This window comes from Tachyglossus aculeatus, chromosome 1, assembly GCF_015852505.1.
Source record: "Tachyglossus aculeatus isolate mTacAcu1 chromosome 1, mTacAcu1.pri, whole genome shotgun sequence".
In the NCBI taxonomy this organism is placed as follows: domain Eukaryota; kingdom Metazoa; phylum Chordata; class Mammalia; order Monotremata; family Tachyglossidae; genus Tachyglossus; species Tachyglossus aculeatus.
In genome coordinates, this window is record NC_052066.1 from 91,496,660 (window position 1) to 91,511,632 (window position 14,973).

Below are 14,973 nucleotides of genomic sequence, written 5' to 3' on the forward strand. Positions count from 1 at the left end.
ACTGTAGGAGTTTAACATTTAAAATTAGTGGCACTGCATATTCAATATTCCAATCCAGCTCTATGCTCCAAACTAGTAGACTCCTGAAAGTCGCTGAATCCAGGAAAGTAGAAAAGCCTGGATCCCAAACTAACTGTGGCAATTGTTCCAGATGCTGGCAAGTGGCAAGATATAAAGCAAAATTCGGGAGGGGCAAGTGCTAGGGGAAGAGATAGAGGTGGAAACGAAAGTGGGTGAAGACCAGCATAGCTTAGTGAGGGGCAATATGGTCTAGTGGAATGAAAGTGGAACTGGGAATCAGAAGACCTGGTTCTAATCCCAGCTCTGTCATGTGACTTTGGGCAAGTCCCTTCACTTCTCTTCAGTTTCCACATCTGTAAAATGGGGAGTCAGTGCCTGTTCTCCCTCCTACTAAGACTGTTAGTCCCTGTGGGACAGGGACTGTGTCCAACCTGATTATCTTGTATCTACCCCACCCTTTAGAACAGTGCTTGGTACATAGTACGTGCTTAACAATAATGATAATAACAGCCATTCTGTTAGGACCTCTTCACCTCACTCTTGTCCCTCCATATTGGGGCACTCCACTGCCCAGCTAGGCTGCTTGATAGGACCTGGCAAGCAGGGACACAGTTGAGAAAAGGGCCTAAAATGAGACTCAGCTGACTCTTGGTTCGGGGACAGCTTTATTCAGAAGCTGGAGTGGGAAACAAGTTGGCAAAGAAGAACAAGCTGTTCTGGACTTGCCATGTTCCACTAAAGATGACAGCAGCACACTCCAAACTAGGGAGGTTTTGAAATTGAGAAGCATGGGTTTTGACAAGGGTAGGAATCTTGGAGAAAGAGTGAGACTGTCAGATCCTTGTGGGCAGGGATCGTGTCTTTCAACTCTGTTGTACTGTACTCTCCCAAATGCTTAGTACAGTGCTCTGCTTACAGTAAGGGCTCAATAAATACCACTGATTGATAAAAATTTAATACCACAGAGAGCTGTGTGTTCCTGATCCATCTCTCCAGCAATCCAAATGCAAGGAAAAATCCATAGTTCTCTCCTGCTAACTAGCTGACTTTCCAGTCTTCCACATTACAACTCAAGTGGCCCCTTGGGAGTCTGTTAGCTTGTTGGCCCCATGAAGCCACCCACCTTGGGGCTGGAGGAAGCACAAGTTGCACTACCAACAAGATGCCCCCTAGCTAGCCATGGGCAAGCTGCTTGCCCAAAGAAAACAGGCCCAAACCTGGGTCTAGACCCAAACCAATGACTGTGCGGATCTGGGCCCTAACTGATTTTGAGTTAAGAAAAGGGTGAACTTCTGGGGCTCAACATTTTACAGTAGTAATTACTATCATGGCATTTATTAGGCAGTCAGTCCATCAATCCGCATGTAGAGCACTGACTAAACATTTGGGAGCTTACAATATAAGAGACATATTCCCTGCCCACATTGTCCTTACAGTAGGGTAGATACAAGTTTATGAGATCGGCTCCAGTCCCTGTCCCATATGAGACTCCAAATGTAGCTCAGATCCATTTTTATAGATGAGAAAACTGAGGCCCAGAAAGGAAGAATTAACTGACCCAAGTTTACCCTAAACTGCAAGCTCCTTGTGGGCTCTATTGTACAACTCTATTGTATTGTACTGCCCCAAACGATTAGTCCAGTGCTTTGCACATAAGCAGCTCTCAATAAATACTACTGATTAAATGACTCCTGGCAGAGTTGGACCTAGAACCCTGGCCTCCTTACCCCCAATCCTGAGCCCTTTCCACTAGGCAACACTGTCTTAGAAGACAGTGTTACCTCTTCCCATGCTCAAAAACTCATCCATTGGGAAGGGGCTGCTAAGAACTGTAGTCCACGAGTCAGAACTACTCCAGGGCAGGCACAATGTTATGGCTACCCAAGAGTCAGTTCGAAGCATGTCACTTATTCAATCACATTTATTGAGCACTTACTGTATGCAGAGCACTGTACTAAATGCTTGGGAGAGGACAATCAAACAATAGACACATTCCCGGCCCAGCAACAGTACCAGAAGGCCTGAAGCAGGTGCAGTGTGAGCAAAAGCACTTTAGCCTGAATGCTGTCCCCTCATGCAGAGCTTTTTTTTAAAAAAAATTATTTGTTAAGTGCTTACTAGGTGCCAGGCACAGTTCTGGGGGTAAATACAAGGTAGTCAGGGTGGACATAGTCCACATCCCACATGGGGCTCAGTCTTAATCTCTGCTTACAGATGAGATAACTGAGGCCCAGAGAAGTGAAGTGACTTGCCCAAAGTCACACAGCAGACCAGTGACAGAGCCGGGATGAGAACACGGGTCCTTCTGACTCCCAAGCACATGTTCTATCTCACTAGGCAATCTCTCCCACCCCTGAAAAGGGAAGAAGTCTGTGGCAGGACTGTCACTGTGTGCTCTGGTTGGTTTGCTGAGAAAGGCCCTGGGGACCCACTGCTTCAGGGAGAGGCTAGGGCAGCTGCCTGATCCCTTATTAGCAATCCCGAAGAAAAGGAGCCAAAGAGTTGAATTTCACCCTCTTGGCAAAAAATGCTAGCAGTTTTTTCAATAACCATAGTGATCAAGGCACAGGCTGTCCTTCTAATGAATTAGAATCCCCTAATGCCATTCCAGAACAGCCTTGCATTCCCAATAGGAAGAGGGGAAAAAAGGCAAGTGGCTTCTTTGCCAATACTAATTTAGCCTATCAGCAACCGGCAGCAAAGGGGAAAAGTGCACAGCAACGGGAAAAGGGGCGGGTGCAGGAGTTGAACCCTGCCCTATGGTAACACTGCTCCTGTCTCCTCAGGATTCAGAGCCCAAAGAGCAAGATACAAACCTCAGAAGAGCCAAGTATCTACTCCTGGAACCCCCCCAAAATAATAATAGTAGTAGTTGTTAAGCACTTACTATGTGCCAAGCATTGTTCTAAGTGCTGGGATAGACACACATTCATCAGGTTGTACACGGTCCCTGTCCCACATGGAGCTCACACTCTTATCATTCATCCATTCATTCGTATTTATTGAGTGTTTACTGTGTGTAGAGCACTGTACTAAGTGCTTGGGAAGTACAAGTTGGCAACATATAGAGATGGTCCCTACCAAACGGCGGGCTCACAGTCTAGAAGGGGGAGACAGACAACAAAACATATTAACAAAATAAAATAAAAAGAATAGCAAATATTTACAAGTAAAATAGAGTAATAAATCTGTACAAACATGTATACAGGTGCTGGGGGGAGGGGAAGGAGGTAGGGCAGAGGGGATGGGGAGGGGGAGAGGAAGGAGGGGGCTCTGTCTGGGAAGGCCTCCTGGAGGAGGTGAGCTCTCAGTAGGGCTTGGAAGGGAGGAAGAGAGCTAGCTTGGCGGATGGGCAGAGGGAGGGCATTCCAGGCCGGGGGGGACGTGGGCTGGGGGTCGACAGCGGGACAGGCAAGAACGAGGCACGGTGAGGAGTTTAGCAGCAGAGGAGCAGAAGATGCGGGCTGGGCTGTAGAAGGAAAGAAGGAAGGTGAGGTAGGAGGGGGAGAGGTGATGAAGAGCCTTGAAGCTGAGGGTGAGGAGTTTTTGCCTGATGCGTAGGTTGATTGGTAGCCACTGGAGATTTTTGAGGAGGGGAGTAACATGCCCAGAGCATTTCTGCACAAAGATGATCCGGGCAGCAGCGTGAAGTATAGACTGAAGTGGGGAGAGACAGGAGGATGGAAGATCAGAGAGGAGGCTAATGCAGTAATCCAGTCGGGATAGGACGAGAGACTGAACCAGCAGGGTAGCAGTTTGAATGGAGAGGAAAGGGCAGATCTTGGCAATGTTGCCAAGGTGAGACCGGCAGGTTTTGATGACTGAAATTTTCACAGATGAGGTAACAGGCAGAAAGAAGTTAAGTGACTCACCCAAGGTGGCATAGAAGACGTGGCACAGCCAGAATTAGAACACAGGTCCTTCCAACTCCTAGGTCAGTACTCTACCCACCAAGCCATGCTGCTTCCTCATTCTCACTTCCTTTTCAGGCTGTGTTACTATCCAGCAGCACAGCATTACAACAGCTGAGTAACAGAAGGTCTCCCCTTCACTGTTTAGGAGAATAACCTTTGTCACTTTGCTCTTTAACCAGGATCTTAACTAAATCCAATCAGCTGGAGAGGCATGCCCCCTACATCAGAGGGATATGTCCCAAGCGTATTTACAACCAGAATGATGTTGCCAAGGATCTAGAGTCAACCCTACACACATATGAAGAGAAACAGCGTGACTCAGTGGAAAGAGCATGGGCTTGGGAGTCAGAGGTCATGGGTTCAAATCCAAGCTCTCCCGCTTGTCAGTTGTGTGAATTTGGGCAAGTCGCAACTTCTCTTTGCCTCAATTACCTCATCTGTAAAATGGGGATTAAGACTGTGAGCCCTACGTGGGACAACCTGATCACCTTGTATCCTCCCCAGCACTTAGAACAGTGCTTTGCAGCGCTTAACAAATGTCATCATCATTACTATGAGGCACGCTATACCTCATATAATCTAATACCGTCCCCTTATCTGCAATTTGTTATGCATCTGTCTTCCCCCCAAGATTGTATGTTTCTTTGCGTGGATCCTGCGTGGCTCAGTGGAAAGAGCCCGGGCTTTGCAGTCACAGGTCATGGGTTCACATCCCGCCTCTGCCACTTGTCAGCCGTGTGACTTTGGGCAAGTCACAATTTCTCTGGCCCTCAGTTACCTCATCTGTAAAATGAGGATTAAGACTGTGAGCCCCCTGTGGGACAATGGGATCACCTTGTATCCCCCCAGCGCTTAGAACAGTGCTTTGCACATAGTAAGTGTTTAATAAATGCTATCATTATTATTATTATTATTACTAACTCTATTGCACCCTTCCAAGCACTAAATCCAGTGCTCTGACCACAGCAGGTACTCTGTAAATACTATTGACTGATGATTTAAGGAATTAGGAGAAAAGTCTGATAAACCCAACAACTTTTATACTGTACTCTTCACTAACACTTCCTTGGTGGCCACTAAAGGCAAACTTTTCAATCATTCATTCAATCATACTTATTGAGAGCTTACTATGTGCAAAATACCATACTAAGTGCTTGGGAGAGTACAATATAGCAATAAACAGATGCATTCTCTGCCCACAATGAGCTTACAGTCCAGAGGGGGAGACAGGCATTAATATGAATAAATAAAACAAAACTAAAATAAACTAAAGAAGGTTCTAGATTTGACCAAGCACTTACTTTTGGCTGGCCTCGCAAACGTCAGCAATGTTGGAGAAGAGGTGGTGGCTCTCAGTTTTGGTCATTGTGTCACTCAGTTCCTTCGAATTTTTGAACATCCGTATGAGGATTTCCAAGCTAAGTAAATATGAATGTTCTGAAGATATCACTTCAAACATAGCCTGTGGAAAATAAACATTATGTTGTTTTTTTTGCAAAGTCTTTACAACAAATCACAGTTAAATCGACCACCCATATATCATAGGACAGCTCACCGCAATTTGGAACAGGTCAGATCTGGGCTGCATGTCTGATTTTTTACTCGGCACCACAGAGAATAGTGATGTCTGAATGTGGAATTTTTTTTAAATACCCCAAGTAGCATCATGTCTCACCACAGCTGAGTGGACAGAGGATGAATCAATTAATCAATCGTATTCATTAAGCACACGCTGTGTGCACAGCACTGTACTATTGGCAGGGAATGTGTTTGCTAATTCTGCTGTAGTGTACTCTCCCAAGTGCTTAGTACAGTGATCTGCATTGTAGTAAACAACCAATAAATATCATTGACTGATGACAATAAAACAGAGTCTATACAGAGATTCCCTGTGATAAAGAGCTCATGGACTAGAGATGCTGAGCACTTTACATCGGATAAGCCTCCAAAGTGGAACGAATGGGAAAGTGTATAAAATGTGGGTGCTCAATAAGTATTTAAGATAAACATCTTTGAAATGATACCAGAAAAGAAGAACCTGCTCAAATGCCAATATTAAACATCTAATGTGACTCCTGTGGTGAGAAATAATAATGACGATAATGATAATAATAATGATGACATGAGAAAAAAGTGAGAGGCTTGGATTTTATTAACTAGTGGTATTTACTGAGCCTTTATTGTGCACAGAGCACTCTACTATGCACTTTGGAGAGTACGATAGAATAAGTATGCACAATTCCTACCCTCAAAGGAGTTTATAACCTAGCCGGGGAATCAGACATTAAAATTAATTACAGGAAGGAGAAGCAACAGATTATAAGAATAAGTACATACGTGTTGTTGGGGGAGAAGGTAGGGTAAATGTATGAAGGCTTAGGGGTTACAGACTCAGGTGTGTCAGGGAATGTTAGAGAAGTAGCGTGGCTCAGTGGAAAGAGCCCGGGCTTTGGGGTCAGAGATCATGGGTTCAAATCCCAGCTCCACCACTTGTCAGCTGTGTGACTTTGGGCAAGTCATTTAACTTCTCTATACCTCAGTTCCCTCATCTGTAAAATGGGGATTAAGACTGTGAGCCCCATGTGGGACAACCTGATCACCTTGTAACCTCCCCAGCACTTAGAACAGTGCTTTGCACATAGTAAGCACCTACTAAATGTCATTATTATTATTATTGTTATTATTATTATATGATTTCGGTAGAACTTTGAAAATGGGGAGAACGGTGGTCTGTTGGATATGAAGATGAGATTGAGGCACCGTGAATAGGTTAGTCTCAGAGAGCCAACTGTATGGGTTTGGTTGTAGTGGGAGAGGAGTGAGGTTAGGTAGCGGGAAGAGAGTTTAATAATTAAATTTGACCTATAAGACTAATATAAGTATATTTATGTTTGTCTCCCCCATTAGAGTGCAAGCTCCCTGTGGACAGGGAACACAACACTTTATTATTCTGCATTTTCCAAGCAACTGGTACAGTGCACCATACTAAGTGGGCACTCAATAAACGTTGCTATTTCTACTACTAATATAACTTGATTATGCAAAAACAATCATCTTTTCTAACCTTAAGCTCGTTAAAAATGCTGGTAATCAGTTTTCAGGGCCACTGTCTAAAATGGCTTTCAAACATTTGCACCTCCTTTGAAGTCATCTAATAGTGGTTGTGTTACTTAAACTCTTACAATGTGCAAAGTACTTTGCTAAGCACTGGGATTGATACACTTTAAACAGATCAGACAGTGCCTCTCTTACATGGGCCTCAGAGCCTAAGAGGGTAGGAGAACAGTTATTTAATCTCCATTTTACAGATGAGATAACTGTAAACTCATTGTGTGCAGCAAGTGTCTACCAAGTTGTATTGTTCTCTGCCAAGTGTTTTGTACAATGCTCTGCACACAGTGTGCACTCAATAAATACAATTGAATGATTGAGGCTTGGAAGTCAAGTGACTTGCCCAGAGTCACTCAGCACACAAGTGGCAGAGCTGGGATTAGAACCCAGGTCCTCTGATTCCCAGGACTGTGCTCCATTCACTAGGACATGCTGCTTCTCTGTCATAAAACAGAAAACTGAACAAAAGATTCAATAACAGCAGGCCTAAGAATTCCACAAACTGGGAATGTACTAGAGAGCAGATAAAAGAAGGGGCTTGATTGCATCAAAAGATGAATTCAGCAATAGGGCTGAAAGGGTGAATATGATAGGAATTAAGGTGTTATGGTAGTCTTACCACAAATTGTTTAAAGGATAAGTACTGCTAAATAATATCTGAAAAATATAAAATTGTTGCAATGAAGGAAAGAAAAAAATAATCTTTCAAGGATGAACATGAACATGAAAGTAGAAGATAAATCTAATGTTCCAATTTTCTTAAAGTTTGAGAGTTAAAGGAATGAATAGAACGAAATAACTTCCAATGGAAAGCAGTAAATGATGAATAATACAAAAATAGGATGATACTGATGGCATATATGAGACACTAAAGGGCAAAACATAGTGCTAAGCACTGGGCTGAGTGCAAATTATTCATACCTTTCATACAATGTTCTGCACCCAATAAACACCATAGACTGATAGATCAGACACAGTCCCTGTCTCACAAGAGGCTGTGTCCAAATGAGGAAACTGGCACACAAGTTAAATGACTTGCCCAAGGTCACACATTAGGCAAGCGATGGAGAGAACCAGAATTAGAACTAGAACTCTGGTCTCCCAGGTCCAGATTCTGGGTTCCATCCAATCAAGTTCTTTTTTTTTTTTTTAGAATTCTTACTAATTTGAAAATATCTTGCTTGAGATGAGACTATCACATTCTACTTCAAAAATAATATAAAGGAAAGAACTTCAAAATATTTTCTGTTTGCTCCTATAAAGGCAATTGTTAAGAGCTTTCTATGTTTTGTAGTCTGTCTCCCCCTTCTAGACTGTGAGCCCGTTGTTCGGTAGGGACTGTCTCTCTATGTTGCCGACTTGTACTTCCCAAGCGCTTAGTACAGTGCTCTGCACACAGTAAGCACTCAATAAATACAATGAATGAATGTGTCAAGCACTGTTCTAAGCACTGTGGCAAATTCAAATAAATCAGATGAGAAACAGTCTGTGCCTCACATGGGGCTCATTTTCTAAGTAGGAGGGAGAACAGGAATTCAATCTCCATTCTGCAGCTGAGGAAACTGAGGAACAGAGAAATAAAGTGACTTGCCCAAGGTTACATAGCAGGCAATTGACTGAATAGGGATTAGAATGCAGGTCTTCTGACTCCCAGCACTGTGCTCTTTCCACTAGACAACACTACTTTTTTCATAGCAAAGAAGTGTATTAAATAGGGAAAACAACACACCGCACAATAGTCTATTATTCTAATGCAACATTTGACATACACAGTATAAAAGCTTACCTCTTGCCTCTTTCTTTCCTCCTGGCTAATTGTTTGAGATAAACCATTCCTTTTCACCTAAACAACAAACAGAAAAAAAAAAATTCCAAGTTGAAGGCAGTTTTAGTTATACTGTGTATATATTGCTTACTGTATACCTTGCAACAAATAGCAGTAACAGTTCATCAAATCAACAAGACATTTACTCCAGGAGTACAATTATCTTATCTTAAGCACCTCAGGATGTTTGACTTAGAAAAATTAGCACGAGGTTAAGAACACCTGAATCAGTTCAGGAACCATCAAAACTGGAATCAAGGTTAGTCAGGATAATAAGCTGTTGATAATGGTATGTTGAAAAGCCTCGATACAATTATCCTTCCTGGTTAGTCTGATAATGCTAGCTGAAATCAGAATAGAGTCCCATTTTTCTTAAAATTATCTCCCAGTTAGGTGGAGGGGAGCCCCACTGAAACTAAAATTTATTACAAGAATTAAAAAATAATCCCAACATGAAGATTCCAAATGAAAGGAATTTAAAGCCCTTTCAAAACCATAATCCTCAGATCAGTCAGAAACTTAAATTTGGCTATATAGCATAAACACTATACTCAGTTGTTCCCTTGAGAAGCAATTATGTTAAGGTATTTAAAATATTTCCCCTTAATCTTGTATTTTTCAACTGTACCATTGCAGTTTCTATTTCATCACCTCTCACTTCTTACTGTACATGTTTCAATGCAATATTCTTTCTGAATCAAGGTGAGGTTTTCTTTTTGCAATTCCTACTACTGTGCTTGTCATAGATTTGTGAAGTAAATAAAGCTAACCAGTGATCACAATCAAATGGAAATGTAAATTCAGAAGATAGAGCCTTACAAAATATATTTTAAACAAACATTTTTAATTGAAAAGCGTTTGAGAGAGCAAATAAGAATTACATTTCAGTAATGAGTGTTTGCAGCTGCGTGTGAGCCTCTGGATCTGCCTTTGAAAAGGGGAAAATAGAGCCCTCATTTTTCTCTTTTCGGGTAAAGTTGCTCAGTCTTCAGCTCTATTTTAGGACCATAACTTTGCAAATCTCTAGTACTTAGGGGTTAGGATTCACAGAAGCAGACCACACAAGCAAGTTAGTCACTGACCTTTCTATCGGAGTCACAGGAGATACTGGACAAGGAGAGGGGAAGCATACACAGAACATTCCAGAAAACAGTCATTTACATTTAGGCACACAAACCCTGACCCAAAGTGGTTGGGGGGCCTCTAGTCTTTATTAGTCCATCCACGTGGCTGTAGCAAAGAACTGCGGCTCCCATGACCTTAGTTTCTAACTGAAATCAGCATACTTAAAAGGGAAACTGTTTAGTTCATGATCATGGATATTTGAGCTTATTACTGGTGTTACATTAGAAGAGATAAACCAGAGTTCAGAAACGAAGATGGTGTTTATACTGCCAGGGGCTATTCATCTCAAGGGCTTCTACCTGGAGTCTATTTCTTCAACATAAGGGGAGCAGCCAGTAAGCATTTAGTTTGTATGCAGGCTACTGTAGGATGTGGTTAATTTGTCCTTGGACAAAAACAGTACTCTGGGTGATGAAATTGGTACAAGGCTGGGAAACTCTCCTTAGCATTTTTGTTTTCTTTCTGAGACTACTCCAAGTCCTAGCTACAGCAGATTGGCCAGGGGCCAGTTTGCCAGGGAGGAATTCTTGGCTAATGGGGAGATCTTCCTCCTGACCCATGCTGGTTTTTCCCTATGGCAACCACTCCTCCTTTGTTTCTGCTGAGTGCTGAGATTTTTCCACTAGAGCACAGGGAAGACAGGAATCTCTCAAGATTTCCTGCCCATCAGGAGACTTCCCAGGTGGCTATGTTAGCCCCATGCCCAAAGGATCTAGAGAAAATGTCTGGCTTTAGGTTCAGAGCACACAACGATATTTATTTACTGCTTACTGTATGCAAAGTACTACTGAGCACTTGGGCAAGTACGACATAACTCCTTATGGGCAGGGAACATGTCTGCTAATTTTGTATCGTTTTCTCCCAAATGCTTAGCACTACGTGCCCTGCACATAGTAGGAGCTCAACAAAAATACCATTGATTGATAACAGAGTTGGTAGGCACATCCCCTGCCCACATCGAACCTACAGTCACCACACCAGGGCAAACGTAACCTTCTAAGGAATTGCTGACTTTCCTGCAGTTTCTTTGAGATTATGGGTGAATCCAAACCAAAGAAGACTAAGATTAGTTACTGCAATGACCTTTTTGGCTTGATTAATCAAAACTGGGAGTTCCTGATCAGCGGCCCACGCAGGACTTTTATGACAAAAAAAAAAAAAATCCACAGAGCAAAGCCTGATTGTTGTTAGTAAAATGCCAAGTGTCATACATACAGCCCTGAGAGGGCCTACTCCAAAGGAGCCTGGAAAACCAGCTCCTCTGGGCCGACTGCCAGGAGACAGGCCCTCCCACTTGCAGTTCTCCTGTGGAGCCAAGCCTCATACCTGGCTCTGCCGCACCCCACGTTTGAAAGAGACTCTTCAGACTGCACTTATGCCACAATGAGGAATGAAAGACAAAACCGAAAGCTTCTCTGCCCCAACCTGAGCCCAGTGACTAATTTTATGTCCCTGAACCAAGTGGGGACTGCAATGTAGAGGGGGCACCTGACTTTGGGGGGAAAAAAAATGAAATAGGTGAAGAGGAAATTATTTTGATGACTGGGAAGTTAAAATTCAAACAAAGGCATTTAGAAAAAGGGAGAAATGGGGGCAACTAAGGGACTGGCTGAAAAGATAATTGATGTCAGAAAAGAGAATTGTTAAAGCAAAAATAAAATTTAACAGAAGATCAGAAAGAGCAGCTGCCATGTGTTATGGTGACTGAACTAGTATCTTAGGTTTTTAAATCAAAATTTCATGACTTGGATATTGAAAACAAAGCATCCTTCACACCTTCTTAAACTTTTTCATCTACACTCAGAGAGTTGCCATTTATTTCCATGGTAGGGGCCAGGAGGGAGAGGGGAATAGAAAGCGAGGTGGGGTATGCTCTTCAAGGGGCTGAAAGGAAAATAATAATTCTGCTATTTAAGCACTCACTGTGTACCAGGCACTAAGCACTGGGGTCGATATAAAAAAATCCCAGATGGGACTCAGTCTTAATCCCCATTTTACAGGTGAGGAAACTGAGGCACAGAGAAGTGAAGTGACTTGCCCAAGGTCAGTGGGGGAATCCTGAGAGGTGTAGGGTGCAGGCAAGATGGAACTTTGGAACAATAGGCAAATGATGACATCATATTCATTGAGCACTTACTCTGGGCAGAGCACTGTGCTAAGGGCTTAGAAGAGTATAATACCTCCGAAGCGCTGGGGTCTTATGAGAGACCGGGGATGAGGAAGGCTGGAAGACTACCCCAAAAGACAGAGGGGTGAAAAATGACCTCACCCCACAGCTGGAAATTCATGAGAACAACATTCCCTACTTCTTCTTCCCTCCCACCCCCATGGAGATGGTACCTATGCCCTTAGACAATGAGCTTCAGGCAGGGAAGAAACACAATCTGATAATTACAATGTTTTGGGGTACAGATGTTTCCCAGATAGAACAAATGGAGCTTCAACAAGCAGGTTGCACTATTTTTTAATGAAATGCAACACTTTCAAGGGCCAGCTCATCGACAGAACTGCGGCCACTAAAGTAACTTGAACACCTAGAGCAGAATTCACCTAGTAGATCATCTTGATATTGAAAAATCTAGTGTGAAAAAAAGAAACAAACAAGGACAGCAAAAACCTTTCAACTTAGCCCTACCAAATTCCTAAGGCAAACTCCTAAAAAGCACATATGATTGCAAAGGCAACACTGGCTTTTCAAAAGTATGTGACAGCCACTCATACTTATTGTTGTTCCACTCTATTCAAATTACCTTTTTCACATTTTTATTGGTCATTTTCAGAAGACAACGAAAAGACCGATCTTAGTATAAGAATGCTGGGATTTTCCCCCAGTGGAGCCAGCACAATTGTAATTCTTTCATTCATTCATTCAATCATATTTATTGAGGGCTTACTGTGTGCAGAACACTGTACTAAGTGGTTGGGGGAGCTCAATATGACAATAAACAGACATGTTCCCTGCCAACAAGGAGCTTACAATCTAGAAGGGGAGCCGGAATTCAGTTGGGGATGATGTGCTTGGGGAAGCCCTGACAAAGAGGGCTGAGGGACTGGAGGATTATTTCTTCCCAACATAAACTGCCTGAGCACATTTTTATAAAATTTTGAGCTGCTGAATGTAATCTTTCATTTGATCATTCTTTATACATTTTCTCTGCCTGTCCATCTGCTCCTACAACCACCCTGCCTCCAGTCTCTTACCTTTCTATGGGACATAGATCTATAAATGTCCATGGATCCTCCCCAGCCTTTAGTGCAGTGCTTCATACACTGCAGGTGCTTGATAAATGATTGCAATGGACTAATAGGTTTCTGGTCTTGATTCTGCTCAATCAATCAACGGTGCTTGTTGAGTGCTTTCTATGTCCAGAGCACTGTACTAGGCACTTGGGAGAGTACTTCTATTTATTTATAAGAAGACTCTAAGCTCATTGTGGACAGGGAACCTATCTACCAACTCTGTTGTACTGTACCCTCCCAAATGCTTAGTTCAGTGCTCTGCACTCAGTAAGCACTCAATAAATTACTTTGATGATGATGATGATAAATTGTGGTATTTGTTAAGTGCCAAGCGTAAATGATTGCAATGGACTAATAGGTTTCTGGTCTTGATTCTGCTCAATCAATCAACGGTGCTTGTTGAGTGCTTTCTATGTCCAGAGCACTGTACTAGGCACTTGGGAGAGTACTTCTATTTATTTATAAGAAGACTCTAAGCTCATTGTGGACAGGGAACCTATCTACCAACTCTGTTGTACTGTACCCTCCCAAATGCTTAGTTCAGTGCTCTGCACTCAGTAAGCACTCAATAAATTACTTTGATGATGATGATGATAAATTGTGGTATTTGTTAAGTGCCAAGCGCTGTATTAAGCACTGGAGGAGATGCAATATAATCAGGTTAAACACAGTCCCTGTTCCATAAAGGTTGCACAGTCTTAATCCCCATTTTACAGATAAGGAAAATGAGGCACAGAGTAGTTGAGTGAGTTGCCCAAGGTCACGTAGCATGCAAGTGGTGAACCCTGGATTGGAACCCAGGTTCTCTGACTCCCAGACACATACTATTTCCACTAGGCCATTCTACTTTTTGGAGTAATGGTGAAGAAAATATTCTCCAACATGACGGAACCCGGGCAATAGTTGGGTTTATAGTTTGAATTTACCAAAGTCATGGCAGTGAAGAAAAAAAACAACAACGCCACCTTAATAGGAAAGTCTTTAAAACTAAATATACCAAAGATAGTAAATTCAATTTTTGCTTTTTGCTTTCACCAGTTAATGGGATTTTTTTTTTACTTACGTCACTATTTTAAGCAAGAGACTAAGATTATTGGCCCATTAGTTTCAGCCTGAACAGAAACATTGGCATTACTAGTCTAATAGAATGTTTCTTTTAGAATAACTGTATCATAAGTAAAATAAAACAGTAAGGAACACCAGGCCTGATTTTGTATATAAAAAGAGGACCTGCTAATAAGAGATGCAGTAAATATCTAAACTGTGTTCATAAGGCTTGGCACATATAAGAGTTTATAAATTTCCTTTGAGTCATGTTTTTCTCTAGTAAATAGCTGTATTTTCCTAAAAATAAAACAAAAAAATGGAGCTTTATGAAAGAAAAAAGGTAAAAATGAAATGCTAAAGGGAAAAATAGAATATTAAAAACCCTAAAACCTTGAATGGCACAACGGGACTATCCTCAATCCATCAGCCCAGTCACTTTTGTCTCCTGTTTCTCTACTCTATTCAGTCACAAAGCACTAGACTGTGTCCCTTTCTGCTCATCCTTTGACCTTACATTCAAGATTAGCAGATCTTGAAAGTCTCAACTTATTTGGACCTCATTCAGGAACCTAGAGTAATCTGTCCCACCCTCTTAAAAATGAGACAAAATGAAATAGAGAAAAATCTCTAAATGCCCTTCCCCAGAGAAGGCACAGCTCTTAGCCCAAAGATAAAATGTTTTTGAGTCAT

General features: G+C 42.2%; 1 protein-coding gene across 1 annotated transcript in view; it reads right to left on the minus strand.

Annotated features, from left to right (window-relative positions):
* The window catches only part of ARHGEF26 (Rho guanine nucleotide exchange factor 26), a 195,230-nt gene that overhangs the window by 161,564 nt on the left and 18,693 nt on the right, over positions 1-14,973 (minus strand). The window contains exons 4-5 of the mRNA XM_038749398.1: positions 8,833-8,889; positions 5,237-5,397 (exon numbers count right to left, since the gene is read on the minus strand). Coding sequence (XP_038605326.1) covers positions 5,237-5,397; positions 8,833-8,889 — 218 coding nt within the window. The remainder of the gene's footprint in view (positions 1-5,236; positions 5,398-8,832; positions 8,890-14,973) is intronic.